Source organism: Grus americana, chromosome 3 (genome assembly GCF_028858705.1).
Source record: "Grus americana isolate bGruAme1 chromosome 3, bGruAme1.mat, whole genome shotgun sequence".
NCBI lineage: Eukaryota > Metazoa > Chordata > Aves > Gruiformes > Gruidae > Grus > Grus americana.
The window spans coordinates 74,021,451-74,048,166 of NC_072854.1; the positions used below are offsets into that span (position 1 = coordinate 74,021,451).

Below are 26,716 nucleotides of genomic sequence, written 5' to 3' on the forward strand. Positions count from 1 at the left end.
GTGCTCCAGCCCTCTGATCGGCTTCATGGCCCTCCTCTGGACTAGCTCCAACAGCTCCATGTCTCTCCTGTACTGGGGCCCCCAGAGCTGGACGCAGTACTCCAGGTGGGGTCTCACAAGAGCAGAGCAGAGGGGCAGGATCACCTCCCTCGACCTGCTGGTCACCCCTCTTTTGATGCAGCCCAGGACACGGTTGGCTTTCTGGGGTGCAAGCGCACACTGCCGGCTCATGTTGAGCTTCTCATCAATCAATACCCCCAAGTCCTTCTCCTCAGGGCTACTCTTAATCCATTCTCTGTCTAGCCTATAGTCGTGCTTGGGATTGTGCCAACCCATATGCAGGACCTTGCGCTTGGCCTTGTTGAACTTCATGCGGTTCGCACGGGCCCACATCTCAAGCCTGTCAAGGTCCCTCTGGATGGCATCCCTTCCCTCCAGCGTGTCGACCACAGCACATAGCTTGGTGTCATCGGCAAACTTGCTGAGGGTGCACTTGATCCCACTGTCCATGTCGCTGACAAAGATGTTGAACAGTGCCGGTCCCAGTACCGACCCCTGTGGAATGCCATTCGTCACCGTTCTCCACTTGGACATTGAGCCGTTGACCGCAACTCTTTGAGTGCGACCACCCAGCCAATTCCTCATCCACCGAGTGGTCCATCCATCAAATCCATGAGCTCATGTGCAAGTGCCTCAGTACACCAGGAGTGACTGCTGGGGACCCAACACAGCAGTCAGATGTCAGACAGTTAAACAGACCCTGGGACCATCTTTGCTGCCCAGCTCTGCATGGGAAGCTTATAATTTGGCAAAGTGTCACTAAAGAGAAGTGGATTTAAACATGGCTGGTACTGAATAGCTAGCATGACCAAGGAGAGCAGACCATCTGCCATAGGTCTACAGCTATCAGAGGCAACTGAAGCCACATAGCACTACAGCTAGGAATGAAGAGCACCACATTACAGTTTTGTGGTGCAAGTCTCACAAGGAACCAGAGCATTTTATCCCTGCCTCCAAGTTAATTGGTGCTGGGTTAAAAAGTTACAGAGCAGTCAAAAAGAGATTGATTGGTTTTAATTATGAAGCTTCATACACAGAAACTGAGAAGTACTTGACAGATTGTCTAGCCTCCAAGCTTGTCTAAGAAATTACTTACTGCCTCGCAAGGTTCCTCATTGTTACTGCCTAAAATATTAATGTAATTACCATGTGGTCAAAGTGTTTTGAAGGATGAAAAAGATAAACAATAATTTAAAAAAAAACCCTACAACTCCACACCAAACCACAACAAAAAACAAAACAAAACAAACAAAAAACCCCACACTGAAAGTATCTGTACCCTCGACAATTAAGATATACGGCTTTCTGGGCAGTAAATTTTACCAGAGCCAGACATGCTATTAAATCAGTTGTGAAATTGTTTGTCAAGACTCGCACACACACATTATCACACATAACTCTTCTCATCAGAAATACTTCAACCTTTATCATTTTTATTAATCTTCATTGTGTACAGTAATATCAATCACATGAGGGTAGTTATCACTCCTCTAAGCACTTGAGGCAGTAAGAGGCAGCATCAGAGTAGTTACAATATCCCAAACACAGGATGTGAAGGCACTGAGTGTAAGCCTCAGGTATGGCTTTTATCATACCTGCACCAATTGGATATTGAATCAGGCTGTTTGAGCCAGGGTATCAAAAAGAGCTAAGCATAACCCCCATGAGCAAGACTGGCAAGAGAAACTGTCCTGATTCAACCACACCACCCAGATCATGCTCTAAGCCTTGGGCCTGATGACTGGGATATTTTGGACCTATGGTGACTATGTGGAAATCCCAAACTAGTGTGTGCAGATAATTTCATAACGAAAAATGAATGCTGGTATTTTCAAAACGCTTCTTTCCAAGAAGGCATCAAAAGAACAGCCATAAACCACTAATGTATGAATCTCTACAGCTCATGCGTAGCCTTCACTCTGCTCTAAGAAAAAAGTCTCACTTACCTGTAGTTTTTGTTCATCTTCCACACCTTGCAGCCCTGACAGACGGTGCTCAGCCTCATCCAGCCACTTCATTAGATTGTCATGTTCCTTCTTATACTGGGAAAACACTGGAGAGAGTTCCACCACCTGCCTCCTTTGAAATGACCTGCACTCCTACAATCCAGTGTATTGGGAAAATACAGTATAAGGAGAAGGAAGTAATGAACAAGATAGGTCTCATTTCTCTGAAAAAACAAAAACACTCAAGGGATTCATATGAAGAAGCAAATTCCAAAATATGTAATAGTAGCCACTTATTTTTTTTAAAATAGCTATATTCTGTTTATCTGCACAGACATGCAATCAAAGCCAGCCTGAGGGTCTTACCCCACCTTTGAGCTACACCTCACTTTACCAATTCTAATATGATTCAAACAGGTGAGCTAAAATGAGCATAAGAATACAGATCCCCTCTGTTCTACACAAAAACTTTTTTAATATGGCATGTGTATGAAAGCACCACAACATACTAGAGTCCACAATTGCTGATAATACTATCTTATAGGAAGTAAGAGGAATTCAAGAGCACACTCATTCACACAAACCTCTTCAGCTGAGAACTCAATGAATATGCTCGTGTACATGTGTCTATGTAGACACTCTTCACACAGCCCAGTGGTAGAGACAAACCTCGGCTGGAGGGCCAGCAAAGACAAGTGAAGTAAATGCCCAACTGTCTGCACTCATCTGTGTAAATGTATATAGGGTGGCCATTTGTGAAGCTGTGAAATGGACTTTAAAAATCAAAACCACTCCCCCAAAACTTTGGGATGACAAAATTTGTATTTTGGAATTACAAAGATTCAGAGAGTCAGGCTGTGTGTATGCACATTTAACTCTTCCCCAGAGAATCTTAGACACTAAAAAAAGGCATAATCAGGTTGTAAATGGGATACCAAAGGAAAGACTAAATAAATGCGCTTTAACTATAGTAACTATCATATTCATACCTGCACACTGTTGTACTTTTTCTGCAGAAGCAACAGCTGTATGCGGATCTTCTCTCTCTTATGGTCCTCCATAGGCTGCTGTAACAACTGCCCTCCTCTCTGTAAAACTTCTTCAATCTGAGCTCTTTCTTGATCCAGCTAAAATTACACAAGTCTGTATTATCTACAGAAAGTTCAGCTATGGTTTCCAAAATAAGTTTATTACCTGCTCAGATATTAACAGTAATGGTACCAAACTGTTGTTTTATTATTCAAATGTGAGCCGAACAAATTCAAGCAGAGATTCTCCTCCACAACTACTAAATCCTAATTCCAACTCGGTCATTTCGTTAACTTTGTAAAGAGATGCCCTGCAGGAAGCTCACTAAATGAGCCTACAGTAGGCAGCCAGAGCAAGAGGATGCTATGACTTCAGCTCCATTTCTATTCTTAACGTTCCTTGACAATAATAAGCAAGCTCAGAGCAGAATAGCAAGAAAATGAAGACATAATATATTTAAAAACAGCATGAAGGGAAGCATATGTTCTATGGCAATCAGTTCTTCAATAGAGGCCTTTTTAAAATTGTTTTCTGTAGTACACATGCCATTTTCCACAGACTTATAATTCAGCTTTCCAGCTCAATTGATAATATTTCATGTGCTTAAAATGAAGTTAGGGTGGCCTGGCAGGACTTTACCCAATTTTGTAGCCTACGAGGCTATTGTGGACAAGATGCAAGCAAAACTATGACAGTTTAAAACAGGTGAATAACAGAGCCTAGATAAGAATCTAGAAAAAGATATATTTTGTTCCAAGTTCTTATTTGGAATTGCTATGAGCCACATTACAATACTTCCATTTGTATCTCATTTAACAAACATCCACTGACCTGACCTACGTACTGTGATTCAATATATCATACCAGTTTAAATTTAAAAAGTGAAAAAATATCTACCCAATGCAATAGATGAGAGGCCCACAATTGCCAAATACATAGTAAGAGTTTCAGCTGCATTAAGTAATTATTTCAACCTAAGTTCAGACAGTTAGATATGAAAAAAGAAAAAAAAGTTGGACCCTATTACTTTTACAGGAAAGATTCCTTATAAACAGCTACTTTGATTTTGATTTATCTTCTCTCTTCTAGTCAAAGTTCTCTACCTGAATAAATAAAAACATGATGAAAACACAGACTGATGTGTGACTAGTTACTCTCAATGCACCAGACAAGAGGCAGTAGCTATGTGAAAATTGTGCAGTTTCCAACAATCTAGTAATTCCCTTTATTTTCTACTCCTGTCTTAAAAATATTTTCTGAGAAGAATTCCTCCTCAAAGTCAGGAAGAATGTGACACGTGGACAAAATAAAAAGGGAGTTAGTCAGTTATTTAATTCTTTCATTGCTCACAAACCTTTTCATCTTCCCCACTCAACTCCAGATGCTTTTCCACAACTTTTAACATATTCTGTATGTCACTCTCAAATTTTTCCAGGTCTGGAAAAGCTCTGACTTCACGGGGCTCTGACATGACAGGAAGTCGTTCTTGTCCAACAAGCATCTGCAAAGCAAAATAAAACTTTGTTCAAGCTGAAAATTTGATCTGAGCTGTCACACACAATTTAATGATTTAAACCAATTCTCCATGAACAGGCACACCAGTTTGTAGGACCATCACATATTAGCATAAATAAAACTGCAAGAGTTGTTTGATCTAACACTGAGAGTTAGCTTGGACAGTGTTGATAGGTATTACCAAGCTTCTACCTTCAAACATCAATGTGAGCATTTTGGTATCAAAACAAACAAAATCCTCCAGTCACATTAGCTTATGGTGTTGTTCTGTAGTCATATAAATACATACTGCGATATACACATTTTTCTGAATCTTTATAACTCACAGTTATTTGTAAATTTTCGCTTGCAATTCAAGTCACCACCTGCTATTCAGGTAAAAAAAAGCAGTTGGTCTAAAATCAGCCTGTCCAGTTTTCACATATAAATATCTACACTTAAAAGAGAATCAAATGCAGAGAAACGCTGTTCTAATGCATAAAGGTCTATCCCCTAAAGCTATTTGCCATCATTTTGACATAGACCCCCTCAAGCATGTTTGGGACTCACTCATCCTCACCTTGGCACTTTTGATGTGCTGAGAGACCTTCTCAAAGTTACGGTTCAGTTCTGCCAGTTTGGGTTCAACAAGTTCACGGCATGACACCCCCCGACCATTCATTAGGATGATAGCCTGATCACGCACATTATCCACTCGCAGACTAACATCATCTAATTCAGATGTTAAGCGCTAAGAAGTGAAAGAAAATACAAATGGTTACCCTAGGAAAGGAAATAATGTTAAAAAAAAAAAATCCAGGCAGCAAACCTGACTTGACTTCATTTAGAGTCCAGAAGTGGTTACTTCACAGAAACATTTCCTACCTTCACAGTTTCCTCCTTTTTGCTTGCTGACTTTTTCTCAATCTCATCCAGCAAGGCTTCAGCCTGATACAACCAAGTACTTATGTGGGCAACATTTTCATCAAAAATTTCCAGCTGGCTCTGATGATTCTGGAAAAAGACAAAAAAAGTATCAATGTGAGAAACTTAAAAGAAAAAATCCACAAAAAAGCCCAACACAAAACCCAAAAACACTCCCACAAAAACACACACACCCCAAAAAAACAACCCTGCCAAAACCACTATTGTAAGTAAAAAGGACATCAAAGGTATAAAGTGTTATGGATACACCTTGGAAAGGAACACTGAAAATTAGATTGTACCTTTCACCTTTAATAAGTAGTTACAAGAATTTAATTTTCATTTTAGACCTTCCAATATTATTGGAAAGGGAAACAGAAATAGCTGAGGTGGTTTGTCTAACTAAAGACAGACAGTGTAGTACAACATCACAGCCAGACCACATCATCTCAGTCGAATGAAAAACCCACAATTTTTTCAGTTATCACTAGCAGATACAACAGTACGCATTATGTGTGGTGGTTGTTGGTGGTTTTTTTTTAAATGAAAGTGGAATACACCGAAACCTACAAATTATAATAGTCAAGTTTTGATATTTTACTGATTACATTAAAATATTTCCTCCTGTTAAGAAAAGTCACCACATTGTAGACATGTTAATTAGGTCTTTCATATGTAGTCAGAAATTGTAACATTAGGTGCATAGACAGAAACAACACATTATTCTGTGTCACTAAGCAAAGCTATCAGATTCAGAGAAGTACCATCCTGCTTAAGCACAGAGCTTCTTACCCAAAAATAGAGTAGCTAAGCTTTGATCTTTTAGACTAACAAAACAAAGGGAGGGGAGGAAGGAGAGAGAAGGCCTATGATTGGTCTCTATATCAACATCAAGAAACTTAAATCTTCACGTAGTGGAAGAATAGTATACCCATATTTGTAAATGTTGTGAGGATGACCTGCAACTAAAAACCTTCTAAATTATGTTCATGTCTGGTGATGAGTATTGTCCTTTTGCTGATTTTGTTAGGTTTAACTATTCTTTCGCTAGGTGAAGATTTAGTCTAAAAGATCAAAGCTTGGTCACATATGCAGCTTACCAACAAGGTGTCGCACCAGTCCTCAGTCCAGGTCCGAACTCTGCTCCAGCCAGCATTAAGGACACACAGTTTCTCCTCCAGTGAAGTCTCACTACCTTCCACCAGAGCCTGGAGTGCGGTGCAGCTTTCCGTGATGCTCTTCAGATCAGCTTTCCTCCTCTCCAGCTCTCTCAGCACACTCTGAAACAAGAGGAGCCATTAACACTACACACTGCTCCCAAGGGCAAGGGAGACACATTTTTACATCCACAGGAAACAAATAGTACTGTAGATGATCTTCACTTGAGAAAAATCAATTGAAGTAGAATCACCTTTCCTTTATACTCATTCTCTGTAGATAGTGATCCCCTTTTTTTGACAGAGAGAGGAGTGAGCGCACAATGTAAGTGTCCTGAATAACTTAGCTTGAGACCTTTTTGTTTTGTTGTTTTATAGCGTCTTCACAGTTCCTTTTCATTATGTAGGTAAAGGAAATGCATCACTTCACATTATAGGTGCAATTTTAAAAGGTTCTTTTCTGCCCTGTCAAGCACCACAGAGAACACAATTTTCAAGAGACGCTTTGTATTTCTCTCTATTGTTTCCTGTTAAAGTACTTTTACAGTTGGCAACAATGAGAAAAGCAGTAGGCCAAGGCTGAATATTTTTTTGAGAACCACCGCCACTCATAACCGCATATGTTCAGTTCACTTGCTACATATTACAGAAGCCTTACTGTTACATTACCTATATATAGATAAGTAAATACATATATCTTTAGCTCTAATATTTTTTCCAAGTCGTCTCTGAGTTCAAATAGTTTTTAGCCTAAAAAAAATTTAAAAATCACCTTCTTTGAAAGGATGCGTACAGCCATACAAATTAAGTAATACATCATCTCTTGAATATCAGTATACGGTTTCCATGTGGAAAATAGCACCTCTTGCCACACCAGATCACCGATTATTAGTGATAACACCTGGCTATTTAGAAAGCTCTTTGATGTCAGCGTACAGTGTGTGGAAGATGCAGTTAACCACAATTAGTGTCTGTAGCTCCTTGAACATCTTATCTGTGAAGTAAATAATCTATTATTTTATCATCACTTATTATCTTAGAGATAGAAGCAAATATTCAAGTTACTACATTTTAAAATTGCCTCTCGAAAACCTTAAGACAGGAAGGACAATGCTACATACAACATAAAAGGCTTGGTCTCCTAGTGATGCAGAGTTCATGAACTATTTGCATTGCTTACAAATATATAGTAAGTATACTTCAATAAGTACTTACAAGCTTGTTTGGAAAGAAATCTTAGGGATACTACAGAAGCGTAGTGTTGATAATTGCTAATCCTGAGTGGAACGGGTGAGAATAGGTTATAATTAGATGTTTTCCAAATTTTGTAAGCTTTCAAGTTTTAAGGTTGTACAGAGACCTATTACAAAAGTAAAAGGTAACAGAAAACAATGTCTGGAGAGACTGGTATTGCTGAACTGTATCAACTGACACTTGTTGCTAAATCGAACTATTACATTTACAAGTTTCTACAGTGTGACAAAATAGATACTTTGCTTTAGAATAATTAGAACACATTTGCCTGCTTCCATGAAAAGTTCCAATTTAGGGATGAAAGAAAATAAGGAATTACAGGAGCTTTTTGTTTTGTAAAGTCACAATTTTGAAGACAAAGCTGTTTCAATGAAAAGTTATAAACTCAATTTTTCATTACAAATGTCAATGAACTTTCTGTTTGCTCTACTAGTAAAATACTTGACCCAGCCCGAAATTATATTTGCTGACAGTTAAGAATATTATACTTATGAACTGTTAGAGATACGGTAAGCTACTTAAATACCTATCAATACCAAATATGTAGTAACATCTTTAATATTTCACTGGCCATTAAAGTTTGGGGCAAGATGCCTGAGATGAAACAGATCAGAATTAGTAAGGTACTGAATATGATCTACTGAATCTACTAAAATTTCATGATGTAAGAGACAAAGGAAGAAGTTACAGGAATTTAAATTCACAGCCACTTAGCAACGCTGCGTGGGAACTAGATGATCTTTAAGGTCCCTCCCAATTCAAACCATTCTATGATTCTATAATGTTAAAAATTTATTCTACAGATATTTAGAGCATGCTTACTTTGGCCCAGGCAATTTCTGAATCCAGATCAGAAAGCAAGCTCTCTGAAGTGGACTTCTGCACAAGCTCAGCCTCAGTGGTAGCTAACCACTCTGACAAAGAGGCAGCCTCTTTCCTCATCTTGCGTGCCAGCTGTGATGCTCTTTCAAGGTCTTGTTTTCCTTCCGTCACCTACAAAAAAAATAAAAAGGAAAAAAGAAAACAAAATTAGATTTTAAAAGATAGCAAAAATGGAAGTGCTAGTCAGCTAAAATATCCACCCAAATATATAAAATCCTAGCATCTGAAAACTGTCTTGCATTAGGGAAGGACCCTGAAAAGAAAAATCACTTATAAACATCTGCATCTTACTATACAAAGCAGAACACATAAAACTAGAACAATTTTAAAGTAAGATATACTTAAAGGAGACAAAGAAACCTGTGTACCAACTTATTTATAGGTAGTAATCACCAAATTGATGTTTAAACTTTGTTTATTATGATCCTTTAACTGAAACTCAAGGGGATATAGTATACAGTCAGTCACTCACACAGGTAAAATTCAGTTCCTTTTTGTATTTTGATAGACCTACTAGCAGAAAGCTGTAAAGAAAATTTCACTGAGAATCTAGTCTGCCCTTGAAAACATCTCAGTAAAGTGAATATGAAATTTTATGTTTGCCTCAGTATAATCAATTCTATTTCACACTGGCTACACAATTAGTTTGGTCAAACTTTAACACAGACGAGCATAAATCCAACCATAGTAGTCAGAATCAATTGACATTTCGAAAAATTGCCCTCTGTCTCAGCTTAGCGTTTGCATGTATTTATTCAAAATAATGCACTCTTTGAATATCTAAAAAAATAAATTCAGACACAAACAAAATGATAACGTTATACTGCAAATAACTTTGCCTTTCTAACTTTTCCCAATTTCTTGCCCACATCCTTTCCAAGTTATAGATGTACAGATTCCACTAGAATCTACACCTTTGTGAATGTTCTCCACTTTGCAACAATAAAATATTTCCTAAAAGATATTCCGACAATGTAATCTGGCCACTTACCCACAGCTTCATTCACAGAACACCGAACAAGCACAAGTCTGCCTGGACTTCTGTCTTAATTTAGGTAGGAAAAGAATCCCCTGTTTTCCCCCTGCCCCCTAAGGGTCTAACCATTTTTAAACACTTCACTTGGATAAATAATTATTCGATTACTAAGAAAATTACTCAAATCAGTACTTAATGCAGTTCATGGGAAATATAGGTTTGCCTGCATTTTTTTTTTTTTTTCATACTGAGAGCAACTCTTTGGATGGATTACTATTAGAAACCATCATGACACCTCCTAAAAAAAAAAAAATTACATCGACTCAAACTTCTCCTAAGACAATCTGACAGAAAATTATCTTGCAGGCTGGTTGACAGACAAGAGAAGGCACAGCAGTGCTCAAAGACTTTAACAAATAGGAGGAGAGCTTTGCCAGAATGATGAAAGCTCTGTGAGCCTTCCTTGCTTCAAGGCTACATCCCCTTCAGGAACACTCTGTGACCACAGGGGTCTTGCACAACCTACAGGATTGTTATGTGTAATCTTTAATCTCTTAACTGATTGCTCCTGGATGTAGCAACTACCCTACACAGTATCAGCTTCAGTATCAAACTTAAAACAGCATCTGACATCAAAACAACAAAGAAGGGAATTTATATGCAGACAAACGTTCATATGTACATTTGTTTTTCTTACCTGTGCCCCCAAGTCATTGTAAAGAAATTTCAACGCTGTCAGTTGTTCATCCATCCCTTTGGGATTATCTGTCTGTTGTTTCTGTACAATTTGCCTTCCTGTCTTGATGACAGTTTCAACCTCCAATTTCACCTCGCTGAGGGTCTTATAGAGTTTCTAAAAACACAAATATGTACACTGGTGATCAATTTTGTAGTGCAGGTTTTCAGACTGTTTAATTTGGGGACCTGACGATTAGATTGCACTTAAACTCTGAGCTATGGATTAAAAAGCCTTGTCTGCCAAGATTTCAAACTCCTGACGTTCCATATTTTATTCTAGTTTTCATTTTCACCCCCCAAAAAAAGAATTATCCCAATAATTTAGCAGCGTTTACTCCGTAACACCGCCACATGTGACAAGGCTACCACTGTGATCTGTACTTGATCTTAAGTATAGTATTTGGTTTGTTCAAATACTAAGAACCAAGCGAACTTGCCCCTAGAGTGATGGTTCTCTGTAACACAAGGATGAGCCAGGGAAGGGAGTTTTTATAAACTCAGCTGTTCCACCACATCTGTGATCAACAATCCAGTACTTTTATGTTGCCATTCTCACCCAGAAGAATTCGAGGCTTTTAGTTATCAATTGTTCCACTGGTGTTTAGCATAGAGTTGTAACAGTTCCATCAGAACTTCAGGCAAAATTTCCTCAGGAGAGAGTTTAGGCAAGAAAAATCACACAAGAAAGAAACACCCCGAAGCATACTTACCATGCACCTGTCCAGATGAGCTTGGATTACATCTGGGTCAGTGTCCTTCACATCCAAGACATGAAGTTCTGCTTTTACACCATCCAACACCCGCTTGCAATCCAACATGCGCTGCTCAAAATTGGCTGGTTTCTGGAAAAGCTGATACTTTGTAGATACTTCACGAAGCTTTCTCTGGTTTAATGAATATTATGTTAAAAGATTGTTTTAAATTAATATCTGCACTTCAAAAAAAATAACATTTAAAGCATCTCCCCCTGCAGATTCTAACTCACCTCTCATGCCACCACAACTTAGTATACATGGCAACACTGTTTGCCAAACCAAATTCCATCACCTATTCCTAGTCTCCACCTGAGGTGCAAGAGAGCTATAATTCCATGTCATACACTTTCAAAATATCCATTCTACTAAAATACAGAGACCTTCTGACTTTCAGCATTTATCCCATGATACTTTCGATGTTTAAACTTCCTTATTCAATTCATCTAGTAATGCTTGTTTCCTAATGAAAGCATGTGAAAGCACATACTATTTACTTCTGAGGTTCGGTTGACTGCACCAAGCAATTTACAGGCTGACAACAGCAGTGTGTAATTGAAAACCAGAAGGTCTTCACATTTAAATTTTTAGTGTGACTCTCCTATTTTTTACCTGCAAAGCATCCAGTTGAGTTCCACCACGGGGAGACCTACATTCCGGAGAAGCAGGAGGAAAAGAGCGAGCACTTTTCTTGAGCTCCTCTAAGGTAGACTCATGAGCTGCAATTTCAGCTTGAATTTTCTGCCACATCATAGAAACAGGAAAAAAAAAATGTTACAAAATAGCTTGCAGAGAGGGAAAGAGGAACTTGCTTACCACCTACTTCCCACCAGAAGTAAATCCACTCTGTAAAAGTTAAACACTACTAGATTTAATTTAAATATTCTGTCTCTAGTGACAGCTTGCTAAATTGAAAGCTGTTAAGACTGTTATTCAATATAAGCTTCTTAAAACAGGAAAACAATCCAGATTACAAAAGATATCACCTAGTACATCAGCACAGGACTGAAACGAAGCCTTCATGAATTACTAAGGCTGAGCACTATCATGAGATACTTCAAAACGTTTTGTAGTGAAAAGCTATACTGAAATACCTGGGCCTCCTGGGGCATCTGAAAGGCATCTACCCTATCAGTCAGGTAAGATGTCAGCTGTCTATCCAGCTCCACTAAATTTTCCTGCAAGACCTGCAACATGTGGTCAGTTTCTCGCATGGTCTGAAGCTGCTGTTCCAAGGCGATCTGCCGACTCACTGCCTGAGTGGGACAGAAAGGTAAGACAAGATGGAGCAGTTTTTCAATACAAATTATAATAAACTTTCTCAAAATGAGGTGGGGGAGACAAAAAAAATTCTATGCCAAGAGGACTGTCTAAGAGGAGCAAAAACGAGCCCTAGAAGACAGCAATTTTTGAAGCCTGCTGTGATTTATGCTGGTAACTGACAAACAGTGGCATAGGAGGAGAGTTCTGCTGCTAGATATAGCGTAGTGAAAACAGGTCTCTCCTATCACCTCAGGAAGAAAGTATTCTGTTAAAAACATACCGGTTTCAAAAACTACCTAGTCAATGGGAGTCAGGGACTTTGTAATACACTACAGATCAACATTTTGATATGTAAACTCGTACATTTTCTTTCAAAACAACAAACTGTCTTTCTGTTACAGTGTGAAAACAGAGGTTCACAGTTCCTTCCCTCCACTGTCTCTCCCTTTAAGTGCAAAACTTCTAAGTTTATCTGAAATGTCACTACTTGCATGGGAAAACATTCCCCACTAATAACACATGCACAGACTGGTGGGTGCGTACATACACACACACAGATGTGGAAAGTTGTCAAAAGATCAATGCGTCAGCACTGCAGCTGCCAAAGCAGATAGTTTTTATATGGCAATAAAGTACTGTTGTAACAGAAAAAACAATAGTGAATGCTAACTTAAATGACGGCACGTAGTCCCCAGCTGAGGGCACTGCATTCATGTTGCTCACTGTAATGAGGATGAACTGAAATTCCCTCTGACTACACTTTGGCAGTGACAGAAAAAAACTCCCATCCTACAGTTTGGCAGGGGCCTGTATTACCAGGATACAGAACAAAAGTTACAAATTTATGCAACAGGAAATACAGCTAGTCTTCCTCTACTTATTAAATCTAGAAAAGATTAGACTAAAGTATGAGAAGAAGGGGACAGCATAATAGATGGGGAATGAGAAGAATGTTTCCCTTGTGTTCCTTATTTCAGTGTGACTTCTTCCTAGCCATTTCAAAGAGTGAAACTGTCACCTATTCGTGTTCCTCATTTTTACAGTTAGTGAGCAGCTCACCAGTATTTATGGCAGTAGGAAGGGAATATTAACCTCAGCTATTGAGCTGTCCCCCTTGAGACTGGAATTGCCTTTTTGTCAAAATTACCTGGAAAAATACCAGGGAGTCCCCACAGTGCAAGGGTGTGCAAAACAAAACCAGGACTCAAGTCCAGGGGGAGTATCTTACTCTTAGGGCATTATTCCAAACTGAAAACAGCTGACAACATTGTGAAGGCTCTCTCCTCTTTTACTGTATTGCAGTCCTGCATCTATGAATTCAGCTTAGAGGAATCATTTCAGATCATTGAGCTGAAAAACCCAGTCTCCTTCAACCCTGCCCCCAAATTCTTACCAAGTGACTCAATTCCTCATAGCGGGCATTGAAAGCTTCTAATTTTTCACTGATGATATCATCAAGAATCCCTCCATCAATCAGTGTCTGCCCAAGTTCCCGAATCTGGGTTCGATTATCAGCTGGATGGCGCAGGACGGATTCCAGGGACTAATTAGAAGAGAAAGTTTTAAAGGTCAAGACACTGAATAATACTGCATTTTCAGAGGTGGAAATCTGGCTGCATGCACAGTTGTTTTACACTTCAAATGCCTTGAGAGTGCGCTAAAAGCATGAATTAGTTATGGCTTAATCCATGATGACCACTGTATTTGCCTTGTGCCATTTTGCTTTAGATAATTAAACTTCACAGTACTTCTCACCTATTCATTTCGTACTACAGTGCTGGAAGGAATTAATCACTTTACACAGAACAGGAGACTGCACGCAATTTTATGATGGTACCAAGTATGGCACAATTATGTACAGCAAAACTCAGCTGTTGGTGGAGGGTCTTACCAATATCCATTCCATATTCAGAGTAATATGTTCATTTAATCTGAAGAATCAGAATATTCAACACGTATTTCAGTATACTACTGAAGCGTAGAATTTATGTTTTTTTAAATGGGGCTATCTGAAAAGTTACCAATCTGACAGAATTACTACAATACCTCAAGAGCATCATTGACAGCATCCAACTTATCAGGCAAATTTTCTGTCATTTGCACCCTTTCTTCCAGATTATTTAGCCAAGCTGTTTCCAAATCAAGATACTGAAGCAGCTCAATCCAACAGGACCACACCTCCTAGGAATAATAGGAAAAACATAAATTAGCCCAGAATGCCAGGCATAGCTCATATATTCTATGAACAGCTTAAAGAAATTACATTTCCAAGACATTCACATAAAATAGGCAAGCAGTAAATATTCAAAACCATGCCACAGCACAGTAGGTTCTACACAGAAAAACCTGCATCTATAGCAGCAAGATAAAAAGAAATAGGCAAAATACACATAGAAGTCTCTAAACTCATGCTAAAAGTATCACTGACATCCAGATTCTTATAAAGATTTAAGAATGTAACAAAATATATCCATTCCTCTTGAAAGATAAGACATATACAGCCTACCCCAAACTACAATCAATCTTTTCTAATTGTCATCGTATTTCAACCTTTAATCTCTGAGAAGTTTCCTCTTCTCATTTTGGAAGACGCACGGATAGATAAAAGAGCTGTGAGACAAAGTTACTTATTTGCACAAGTGTTGATTACAATACAGATTATAAAAGCAAAAGTAGATGGTGTCTCATGGATTCCAAAGATGTCATCTCAAGGGAAAGAAATCAGCAAAATGTGTTTATTCCAAAGCTATTGGATTCGGTGACAAAATTGGACGTTTTCAGTGTCCTTCTCCATTCCTCTTCCGCAACCTGCCTCTGTTTTACTAAGCTGAGCGCTATCATTCTCACCTCCAAAGTGTGGCATTTCCCTCGGATCCGATTGCACAGTAGCTGGTAGTTCTCCAGCACAACATTCAGCTCAGTTGCCAGGTCCTGACCACTAGACGGCACTTTGGTGGCCAACATCTTGATGTTGTCTTTGAGAATCTTCACCCGCACCTCTTTCTGCAACACATCCTCCTTCGCTCTCTGCCCAAAGAAATGTATTACATGATCAGTCCTCAAGTGCCATACGGTCACCACTCAAACCAAAGATCGGCAATTTAACCTGGGAAGTATTGCTGCCAATGTATTCTTGGGTCTGAGCACAACAAAATACGGCACTAACTTGCATGGAATTCAAATGATGTTAGTAAGCATTGAAAAATCCTATATTATTAAGCATACAGACATATTTACCATTTATGGTTTGTTCATTAAAAATCCATGACTCAAAGCAAAAAAGATTATGTTCAGTGCTATTTATACACTAGCATATAGATATGAAAAAGAAAAAAGAGCCAGAAAAAAAAAAGCCCAGAGGTTTGCTAAAAACAAGCATATGGGGGAGAAAAAGGTAGAGTGAATTTACAGAAGTTATGAGACTCAGATCTCAGTAACTATCTTCCAAAGTTACCCAGGAGAGATGACGTAATTACCCGGGACACATGCAGCTATGAAGTTGGGACCTCTCCCACAGCTGTTGGGTGTACTAGAGGAACATGCAAAAAGGACAACCAGAAGAATTCCTTCAACCCAGCTGCACTCAGAGGAGCTTGGTAACAAATATACAAGATTAGCACAGTGCAACTCCAACACACACAGGCCTGGAGAAATCATATTATCAGTTGTCGAGTTTTGCCCTAACCAGAATTCAGGAAGCAGAATGTCAGCTGTTCAAATGAGAGCAGAATTAGGCAAGCTCAAAAGTTTTCCAAAACTTTATGCAAAAAATGCTTCTGGTCAAATATACAGAGGGTTCTTTCCTAGTCCTAAAAGTAGTCCCAGCATAATATTCTTACTGCAAATGCAGGAGGGTATATGCAAATGTTACAGTAAGCTTAATGGCTCACTGACATATCTGCCAAATTTAAAAGTACAAAATATAATTTGGATTTGACATAGGTAAATGTGTTCAAAGTCTCTCAGATTTGCCAATGAAAAGAGGGTTCTTTCTTATCTGGGCTTGTGTTCAGCAAGCTGCCAGACTGATCTCAAATGGCTTCAAAGGACATGAATATATTAAAACACTTGTTAAAGACTGCTTCAGAAAGCCCCTTCAGAAAGAACAATTCAAAACTTCAAATGGATTTGTCAAAGCACTCGTAAAGGGACAAAAAAATCCTTTATTTTATGCTCCACCAAGCAACAGTGTAGTGGATACTCATTTAAATAGTGTGCATACAAGTCAAAACATTTGTGAAGATATGCCTGAACTCTCAGATTTAAAAGCAGAGAGAATTATTGTTTACTCTGTACATACATCCAAGAAAATTATCTATTCAAGTGGTAATTTATAATGAGACAAAAATAGCTCCTTCTTCATTTTTTTGGCCACCAGTCCTAAAATTAGAGAAGCAGGGACCAGCATCACTGTTTGCAACAGATGAAGAACACAAGATAACCTTAGAACAGAAGTGTTTTAAACTGCTTTTTCGAATGGGGAGTTAGTATGTCTAGGGGACAAGAAACTGAAGCTCAACACAGCTAGAAGCAGCAGAATATGTTTTCACAACTGCTAATTTACTTAGGTATAATATCACCTTTTCTTTCTTTCTTAAGTTTCATCTCCTGCAATAAGTTTCCATAATTCCATATTCTTAGTGTTTAATATGCTATACATAGCAACAGCTGGGCAAGCTGCTATTATGAAATCCCTACCCCTCGTGGCCAAATAGAACATCTGCTTTTATAGTTTGTGCTTTAAAAATAAAAATTCCACAAATCAAAGCTGAAAAATACCACTAATCTTGTCATGACCTGAGCTCCTTTCCACATAGATAATAATTCCACAAAATGTCAACCCCCAAAGCCATTGAGTTTTGTTTCTCCTTTAATCAGGTCTCTACAATGACCTGGTATTCCTGACCTTCATTTCCTCCACTGCATTCTCTAGCTCTTCAGGGGACTTGTATTCAAAATCTTTCTCCAAATATTCTTCTTCAGCTTGGGTCATCCATTCTTGCATCTCTGCCAAATCCTTCTTCAGATTTACAGCTTTTTCCTGACTTTCAGACAGGCGATTTTTCTGACTAATGACCTAGAATTCAAGGTGAAGACAGAAACAGCAGTTTTGTTACTTAAATGTCCTTGTATATGTGAAAACCCACAAGTCTTTGTTAAAATATTTTACTACCAAAATATTTTCAGGCCTTTTTAATTAACAAAACACTTTTACTTTTATGCACACACATATGAACTCATGATCACTTTTCAGTAGATCAACAAAATCTAGAGGTGAAGGAGGGAGGAAAACAGCCTTTTTTTTATTATTACGTGTAAACTGGTAACAATCCAGGGAAAAAGTCAGATTGAAAAAAACCTCTTCTGATTGCAAGTATTATAGTTAGATATATCTTTATGCAGAGCACTAAAACACCCTTCAGGCCTCGCTTCTTCCTGCAGCCCAGGCAATCTGGATTCTATATCAACAGCAAGGTTCTCCAACATAAATCCTCGCCAGGCATTGCATCTAAAGAAGTACATTTCTACAGACAGCAGAAAGCTTCCACCCAAAAACCCCAACCAAATACACCAGACTGAAGTGGCAGTCTATTTATAGTGATTTATTTTTTCAAAGCTTGGAAGCAGGCAGAAATTACACAGAGACAGAAGAATATTCCAGATTTCAGGAACAACAGAATGAAAAGGTTAGACTTCCCTCCCACCCACCGCAGAAAGAGCAGCATGAGGCAAAGAGAATGAATTAATTTTTAGTTACAAACAATTAAACTGGAAGGAGTACAGTGAAGTGAACTCTTAGGTACCGAGAAGCGCATGTATTTAAACAAAACTACTACACAGATATCCCCTAACATATTTGCATTTCTGGATTCACTGGGCCAAGTTGGATTTCAGCCACTTTGACACTGGAACAAGTAAAACATATTCATCTCACTGTTTCACTGCTTCACCTCTTCATCATCCTACCAATGCCACACAACCGAATGAACACCTGCAGTAACAAGCAAGCACTAGCAACATACGGGGAACTCACCTGTTTGCTCAGTTTCTCCCATTGAGTCTGGCAGTCTACTAGCCTAGACTTGGCCCAAGTATTTATGCCTGCGATGGGCTGAGCTCTTAAAGCAGACTCTACTTCTTTCATCTCTTTCAGTGATGGTTCAATCTTCTCCATTTCATTGACAAACATCTGAGCACACAGAGAAAAACAATGTTGCTCTTTACCAAGACATTACATAAACTCATAGGATACCAATAATGTTGCAATTTTTAGTTATTCCAGAGAAACTGTAATAAAAAAGTAGACTGATGCTATGCTCAATACCAGACTGTTTGAAACATCATAACTACGCAACTGAAAAACAAAATACAGCTTGCCATACACAGTGCAAACATTCTCACGCACCAAACGTCAACACTGGAAAAACACAAGTTTGAAGATGATATGCACTATAAACCCTGATGTTTCTGACATACCTCAGACTTGTATTCTTCTCCCAGAAGCAAACATTTGAAGGTACACTGTAATCACTTACTATAAGATGAAATTCTACCTAGTTGTGATCATTATAATGATATATTTTATCATTATAATATATAATAAAAAATATATAATTTATATATATAAAAAATATTCAAGGGTCACCTCCTCCAAGCTCAGGAGCGATGTATCCCAACAAAGAAGTAGTCAGGCAAAAACACCAAAAGGCCCGCATGGATGAACAACAAGCTCCTGGATAAACTCAAACAGAAAGAGGAAGCCTACAGAGAGTGGAAGCAAGCACAGGTAGCCTGGAATACAGAGAAACTGTCCAAGCAGCTGGGGATCAGGCTAGGAAAGCCAAAGCCCTGATAGAATTAAATCTGGCCAGGGATGTTAAGGACAACAACAAGAAAAGCTTCTATAGGTATGTCAGCAATAAAAGGAGGATGAGGGAAAATGTCAGTCCCCTCCAGAATGAAACAGGCGACCTGGTTACCCAGGATATGGAGAAGGCTGAGGTACTCAATGACTTCTTTGCCTCAGTCTTCACTGGCAAGTGCTTCAACCACACTGCCCAGGTCACAGAAGGCAAAGGCAGGGACTGGGAGAATGCAGAACCGCCCACTGTAGGAGAAGATCAGGTTCAAGAACATTTAAGGAACCTGAAGGTGCACAAGTCCATGGGACCTGATGAGATGCATCCACGGGTCCTGAGGGAACTGCCGGATGAAGTGGCCAGGCCAATTTCCATCATATTTGAGAAGTCCTGTCAGTCCAGCTAAGTTCCCCCTGACTGGAAAAGGGGAAATATAACCCCCATTTTTAAAAAGGGAAAAAAGGAAGACCTGGGGAGCTACAGGCCAGTCAGTCTCACCTCCGCGACTGACAAGATCATGGAGCAGATCCTCCTGGAAACTATGCTCAGGCACATGGAAAATAAGGAGGTGGTCAGTGACAGGCTACACGGCTTCACTAAGGGCAAATCATGCCTGACAAATTTGATGGCCTTCTATGATGGGGTTACAGTGTCCGTGGATAAGGGAAGAGCAATTGACGTCATCTACCTGGACTTGTGCAAAGCATTTGACACCATCCTGCATGACATCCTTGTCTCTAAATTGGAGACACATGGATTTGATGGATGGACCACTCAGTGGATAAGGAATTGGCTGGGTGGTCGCACTCAAAGAGCTGCGGTCAATGGCTCAATGTCCAAGTGGAGAACAGTGACAAGTGGTGTTCCTCAGGGGTCGGTATTGGGACCGGCACTGTTCAACATCTTTGTCGGTGACATGGACAGCGGGATCAAGTGCACCCTCAGCAAGTTTGCCAATGACACCAAGCTGTGTGGTGTGGTTGACGCACTGGAGGGAAGGGATGCCATCCAGAGGGACCTTGACAGGCTTGAGATGTGGGCCCATGTGAGCCTCATGAAGTTCAACAAGGCCAAGTGCAAAGTCCTGCACGTGGGTTGGGGCAATCCCAAGCACAGCTATAGGCTGGGTGAGGAATGGATTGAAAGCAGCCCTGAGGAGAAGGACTTGGGGGTATTGGTGGACGAGAAGCTCAACGTAACCCAGCAATGTGCGCTTGCAACCCAGAAAGCCAACCGTGTCCTGGGCTGCATCAAAGGAAGCATGACCAGCAGGTCGAGGGACGTGATCCTGCCCCTCTGCTCTGCTCTTGTGAGACCCCACCTGGAGTACTGCGTCCAGCTCTGGGGGCCCCAGTACAGGAGAGACATGGAGCTGTTGGAGCGAGTCCAGAGGAGGGCCACGAAGCTGATCAGAGGGCTGGAGCACCTCTCCTGTGAAGACAGGCTGAGAGAGTTGGGGTTGTTCAGCCTGGAGAAAAGGGGAGATCTAGTTGCGGCCTTCCAGTACCTGAAGGGGCCTACAGGAAAGCTGGTGAGGGACTGTTTATCAGGGAGTGTAGTGATAGGACAAGGGGTAGTGGGTTTAAGCTGAAGGAGGGTCAATTTAGATTAGATGTTAGGAAGAAATTCTTTACTGTTAGAGTGGTCAGGTACTGGAACAGGTTGCCCAGAGAGGTTGTGGATGCCCCCTCCCTGGCAGTGTTCAAGGCCAGGTTGGATGGGGCTTTGGGCAACCTGGTCTAGTGGAGGGTGTCCCTGCCCGCAGCAGGGGGATTGGAACTAGATGATCTTTAAGGTCCCTTCCAACCCAAACCATTCTATGATTCTATGATTATGTGCCACTAGCTAAGAAGGAATCTTACTTGTAAGGCACATACAACTCCTAAACCTTAGGAGTTTCATCAGAGTTATTTGCTTGTTATTTTTATCACCCTTGGAAGTTTAATGCAGAAAGCACTTTTCACTCACAGATTCAATTCCCTAATCACAAAATTGGGAGAAATATACAAACATTTTCAGAGGAACTGATGTCAACTTGCAGTTGAGCTTTTGTAAATATGGTAAAGACCTTTGAAAAGTACAAAGCGTTACAGTTACACATGAAGAACCAATTAAAATATGCCCTGAAGAAATATAAGACAATTTTTCTGGCAGGTTTTATGGAACATGCCATGGACAAAATTTTAATCATAGAACCAAAATAAAGAAGAGACGCTAGTCATTATTTATTTCAAAAGATTCCTTAAAAAGCAAAACTCACTGTGCACTGGTCAAGTTGTCTTTGAAGTCCTTCAGTATCTCCTTGAACAGCCTTTTCTGTCATTAAGAAGTCTTTCACACCATCCATCCACTTCTGAACCACTTTTGAATCAGCCTAAATCAAACATAATAATGAAGAGTTGATACAATGCCATGATGAAGAGTGTATGGCTGTTGCATTTCAACAACTTCTAGCAGTGTCAAAAAAATATTCTACAAGCTGCTAGCATTGCTTTGGTTTTGAATCAGACCATCTTTGATTTCATTTTTTGTTTAGGGTTGGTTTTTTCCCCTTCCAATTTCTCTGTTCTCACATTTATATGAAAATTAAATTCATAACAGTGATACTCTTACATCCATGCCACAGCATGGGTTAATTGACACTGCACTGTTCCAAGCTATCACACAGAAACACAGGATCAAGTAGGGAGGCAAGCATGGCTTCAAGAAGCATGTGGTCACCCTTCACATGAGGGACCTGGCTGAAGGTTGGAGATAGCATTTTCCTGATGACAGAAACCATGTACAAATGCTTCCACCACACACTCATTTGAGAGACATATTGCACTCCAAGGAAAAGACAGGGCCCTATAGAAATATATATGTGGGGAGAAGCAGAGGGGGTAATGCTAAACATACTTGACAGGCAGAGGCTATGCTGGGAAAGCTATTCACCTTACAGAGAAACACAGGCATAAAAGGAAAACACCACAGAGGATTAGACTAACCATTAAAAAAAATATCTAGTTGTTTGAGGCCAGTAGCAGCTACTGTACTCACTAGAGCAATGCACAGTGAAAAAAAAAAAAATACATACACAGTTGCAGAGTCATCTGACCTAACGTTTGGCCTCATATCTTGGAGTGAGGTGGGCAGGGAGGGAGACAGGAGGGTTGTCACCTCCTTCCCATGCAATTGTGGATGTTCCCAATCACCCTTACAAAAACAAAACCACCACAAACTTAGAGCAGGGAGAAAGTTTTTCCTTGTCCTGCTTCAACCAAGTTATGTGATTGTCATTTTTAAATATAGTTGGCCTTTTTTTAATCAACATTTTTGGACTATTTGGTTGGGTTTTTTAATAGATGGCGTCTTTTCTGACATCATCATCATCACAGAGTACTATTACTGAGAAGCTGAGTCAAAGCTCATAAGCTTCACCTTCTACTCTGCATGTCACCAAGGAGGAAAGCACACACTTCATTTCCTTAAAAACCTGGCAATAACAGTTCTTTCAAGATCAATACATTACACACTGCTTCTCAAAAAAAAAAAAAAAAAGTCTGCACTAATGAAAAACCATTAGACTAAGATCATGTTTATTTTCAGGCCAATGGTACCATTAGAGGTCAAAGTCATGACATTTTCTTCATTCCTTTTCCATTTTGGGGGAATTTCCTGCAGCTGATTAGCCTGAAAATCATTTTCCAAAAAACAGACCCCAGGAGGCTTAACAGTGAAACATGGCTTAATGTAAAAAATCCATATTTATAAAGGCTGCTATTTGACAAGGCATTTTAGCATATACCTAATTTAGCTTGCTTACAGTAAGCTACTTACATAAGTAGCTGAAGTGAAATAAATGGGATTACTCAAAGTTAGGCACACATTTAAATAGCTTGCTGAATCACAAGCCAAGTCTACAGAAGTTTAATGAAGTAAATGCTCCTGCACTGAGCAGGTAAATAATTACCAATGGTCAAATACCCACTGTAGGTTGTTGCTGTACAAGAGCTCACAATTTTTAGACTTGAACTAAAATATTGGATCAGTTTCTAAAATTTATTCCAGGCAAGGACAAAGATCAAATGTGCTGAATTTTAACTTGTTCACTTCTAGAAAAAACACGATGTACAGCCATGCAGTAAATTTAAAAGAACTGAAGGTGATACATAATCAAAGACACAGCAAGCAACGTATTATTACAGGTATGATAACAGAGAATACAAGATACAGAAATTTTCTTCTAGAAAATACAAGATGCAAAACTGATAAAATGAGCCTTGTCTACTTTTCCCTTCATATGACTATTACAGACAGTATCACAGTAAAACACAGATCACGTTACTAATGCACATGTTGTCAGCTTGGGGGAGCCTCTGTCACACTACAAATCAGAGAAGGGCCACCTGAGCAGCAGGACCCACAGGCACATCTGCCACTGACTTGCCCATCAGACTAACAAGGACATTTTAAGCACTGGTCACCTGTCTGCTCACTGTGAAAATGAGAATACTTATGTTCAGTTTCTTTGCAAAAAACTAAACGTGAGGAGTGCGGTTTTGAGAAATGTCAATTTTTAAAGGTCAATTAGGAAAAAAGAAACATTAAAAGTAAGCCAACACTTGTGTGTAGTTGCACATGTCTACATGTTCTCCAAGGGCTGCCATTCACTTACTCTTTTTTTCTTCTCCCCTACTTTTAAATTCTTTTTTTTTTTTTTTTTCCTTTAATAGCCAGACGCCTCATCTCCTCTCTTAACCAAGAAGATACTGCCCAGCCTAAAACTAATCGTGTCTCTCTGGTATCACATCTCCGGTACTGAGCCATTTAGTGTCTGCACCAGGACCACGTACTTAGTCTCCCGTATCAATCTCTCTTGCAGTTCAAGCTTCACCCTGAACTTTCCAGTGCTGTCCACAACATTTTTATTCAACTTGCTCCACATTCTCATTTTACTCATACAGTGCCAGACTACAAAAATCTCTGTATAGATTAATACCTCTCCTTCAAAAGGAAAAATGAGAGATTATAAATACATGACTGTCCATCCACTGACAGCTTTATGAAACATTTAGAAAACACAGGAACTGTGTACTTAAGAATTCATTCATGAAAAACACTGTAAGCCCCATATTTCTACAGGTAGCACTACTACATAGGTCTTCCAATTTCTATTATTTAATAATTACTTCCATTCTTTCTTCTGCTTTAATTTCTTTTTTCAGCGTCTGTACTTCTTTTTAAGGTAACAGGAAAGTTTTTAACATCTCTCTTAGGACAAAATTCTGTTCTCAGATCTATACAACAGTGTGTGGCTTCAATGCTCTGCTCTCCATAGCTCTTCAAAACTCCTGTGGGCATAAAAATCCGCATCTTTCACCATTGATTGATTCACGGTGGTACCAACATCACTTTGGACAGCTGTGGAGAACAAAGCACTTCACCTTTGGTTGAAAAAACTGAATAATTGATTACTAAATGAAAACCTGCCATGCTCATACTGCACACGGGTACCCTACTCTCTCTCTCAAACATGAGAGATAATTTCAGTTTTAGGAGCCATTCTTCACCCAGTTAAAGCCATGATTTAGAAAAGTAGGTGCATGTACAGACCACTCAGCTGAACATGATTCAAGTGCAGAGGGAAGAAGAAAAAAAAAAAAGTTCTGCACTTACAAGAAATTAAAGGAGAAAAAAATGCTGCTACAACTGATGAGGTAAGTAGGTCTTGCTCAGTGTAGCTACAGATAATCAGGGCAACTGGAAAGCTGCAATCATTTGAAGAACAAAACTGATAGAAAGTTATTGCACAAAGGATGTTGAGGCAGGCTTACATGCAGACTATTTATTCTATCATGCTAAATAACTAGTAAGTGTAACTAGAAACAGAGGGAAGGGAAGAGAATGAGACAAGGTGGGATATTGTACATTTAGGTCAAAGTCAGGAGAAAAACTAATGAGGGCTTGGCTAAGCCTTAGAAGTTAATTTCCTTTAGGGTCCTGTACAAGCCAGCTCACTTTGGGCAGTTGGCTCCTGCTGACCAGCAGCATCAGCTCCTCCACAGGTCCATGTCACCCCATAGGCTGCTGCAAGTAGCTACAGAAGGATGGCTTTCAAGGAAACAGACTGAAAGCAGAAACTTTCAAATGTAGGTGCACAAAAACATGTACACGTATTCCTGAACATGTTTTGTTGGGGTTTTTTTGTGAGGTTTTTTGTTGTTTTGGGGGCGGGGGGTGGGTAGGGACAGCTTTTATCTTTATGTTTCAAGTAATACAGCCTAACAATATTACACAAAAGTGTTATATAAAAGAATTACACATTTTTCCTCTGAAAATCTGCAATTCTTCCTCCTATTCATAGGTTTGTTTGTGGCTGCCATTTACAACTTCACTAGCCTAGACTGGACTACCGTACCTATGCTATTTGTACACACACGTCCCACACACACTGCTAGGAGCAGCTCAAGTCCTGAAACAAATAATTAGTCAATAATACTTCATAAGCAGGAGCAAGTTTTTCCCTCCAGCCCTTATCCCCAAGTAAAACTTTTCATGGGAGCATGAGTGTGCGCTCTGCTCTTAATTGTCATTTAGTTACAATCTGTTATCCCTACTACAACTTCTTAAAGGTTTGCGGGTTTTAAAAAAAAAAAAAAAAAAAAAAAGAAAAGACTTGAGGCTCTTACTAGTTCTGAATCATAATCAGCAACGGCTTGTCCAACTTTCACTGCAACATCATGCAAGTCAATTACCTGGCCCTTCTAATGTAAATTTCAGTTTAAACACGTGTCTATACTTGAGTAGTCATTAAAGATCCTGTCTGGCTTAAAATTTAAGAAAACCACACAAAAAAACCCAAAACAAACACTGAGTTTGAAGTTTGACTCCACTATCAAATAAAAGAACAGTTCTCTGCTTCAGAGGGACGGGAGAGCAAGACTGAAAGAAACTTTTGGGGAAAAGTAGTGGTGTGCATGCATGACACCAATGTTCTGAAGAGGGTGCACACAGCAAGTTGCTTATGTTCATAAATTGTGTGATACATACTCTGTTAAATGTAAATCATTCCACACATTAAAATATGTTTAATGCATGTGAAAATAGATGTTAGCTAATGCACGTCCCTTCATCCTAAGAGACAGAGAATCTCTAAAAGCACCTTCTTGCTTTTTGAAGTTTGAAATATACTATGAAAATGAAAATAATATGAAACTTATTTAAAGTCTAGCTAAACATTACTCTAGGAAAAAAAACCACAAAACAACACTATATTTGGGCTTTTGTACTGCTCTGATTAGCTTATACTTTCAAGCTGATGCTGAAGACTTGTTAATGCTTATTTAACTTTTGGGTCACAATAATATTGCCATGGGCTAAATCATGATATATTTAGTTT

At 39.3% G+C, this 26,716-nt stretch overlaps 1 protein-coding gene across 6 annotated transcripts in view; it reads right to left on the reverse strand.

Annotated features, from left to right (window-relative positions):
* The window catches only part of UTRN (utrophin), a 389,659-nt gene that overhangs the window by 249,428 nt on the left and 113,515 nt on the right, over window positions 1-26,716 (reverse strand). For all 6 annotated transcript variants that reach the window (XM_054819386.1, XM_054819387.1, XM_054819385.1 and 3 more), the window contains 17 exons: window positions 21,596-21,709; window positions 18,510-18,665; window positions 17,382-17,552; window positions 15,323-15,502; window positions 14,522-14,656; window positions 13,869-14,018; window positions 12,307-12,468; window positions 11,825-11,953; window positions 11,171-11,344; window positions 10,420-10,575; window positions 8,687-8,857; window positions 6,554-6,733; window positions 5,415-5,543; window positions 5,110-5,280; window positions 4,390-4,536; window positions 2,996-3,133; window positions 2,007-2,159 (listed from right to left, as the gene is read on the reverse strand). In XM_054819386.1, coding sequence (XP_054675361.1) covers window positions 2,007-2,159; window positions 2,996-3,133; window positions 4,390-4,536; window positions 5,110-5,280; window positions 5,415-5,543; window positions 6,554-6,733; window positions 8,687-8,857; window positions 10,420-10,575; window positions 11,171-11,344; window positions 11,825-11,953; window positions 12,307-12,468; window positions 13,869-14,018; window positions 14,522-14,656; window positions 15,323-15,502; window positions 17,382-17,552; window positions 18,510-18,665; window positions 21,596-21,709 — 2,616 coding nt within the window. The remainder of the gene's footprint in view (window positions 1-2,006; window positions 2,160-2,995; window positions 3,134-4,389; window positions 4,537-5,109; window positions 5,281-5,414; window positions 5,544-6,553; window positions 6,734-8,686; window positions 8,858-10,419; window positions 10,576-11,170; window positions 11,345-11,824; window positions 11,954-12,306; window positions 12,469-13,868; window positions 14,019-14,521; window positions 14,657-15,322; window positions 15,503-17,381; window positions 17,553-18,509; window positions 18,666-21,595; window positions 21,710-26,716) is intronic.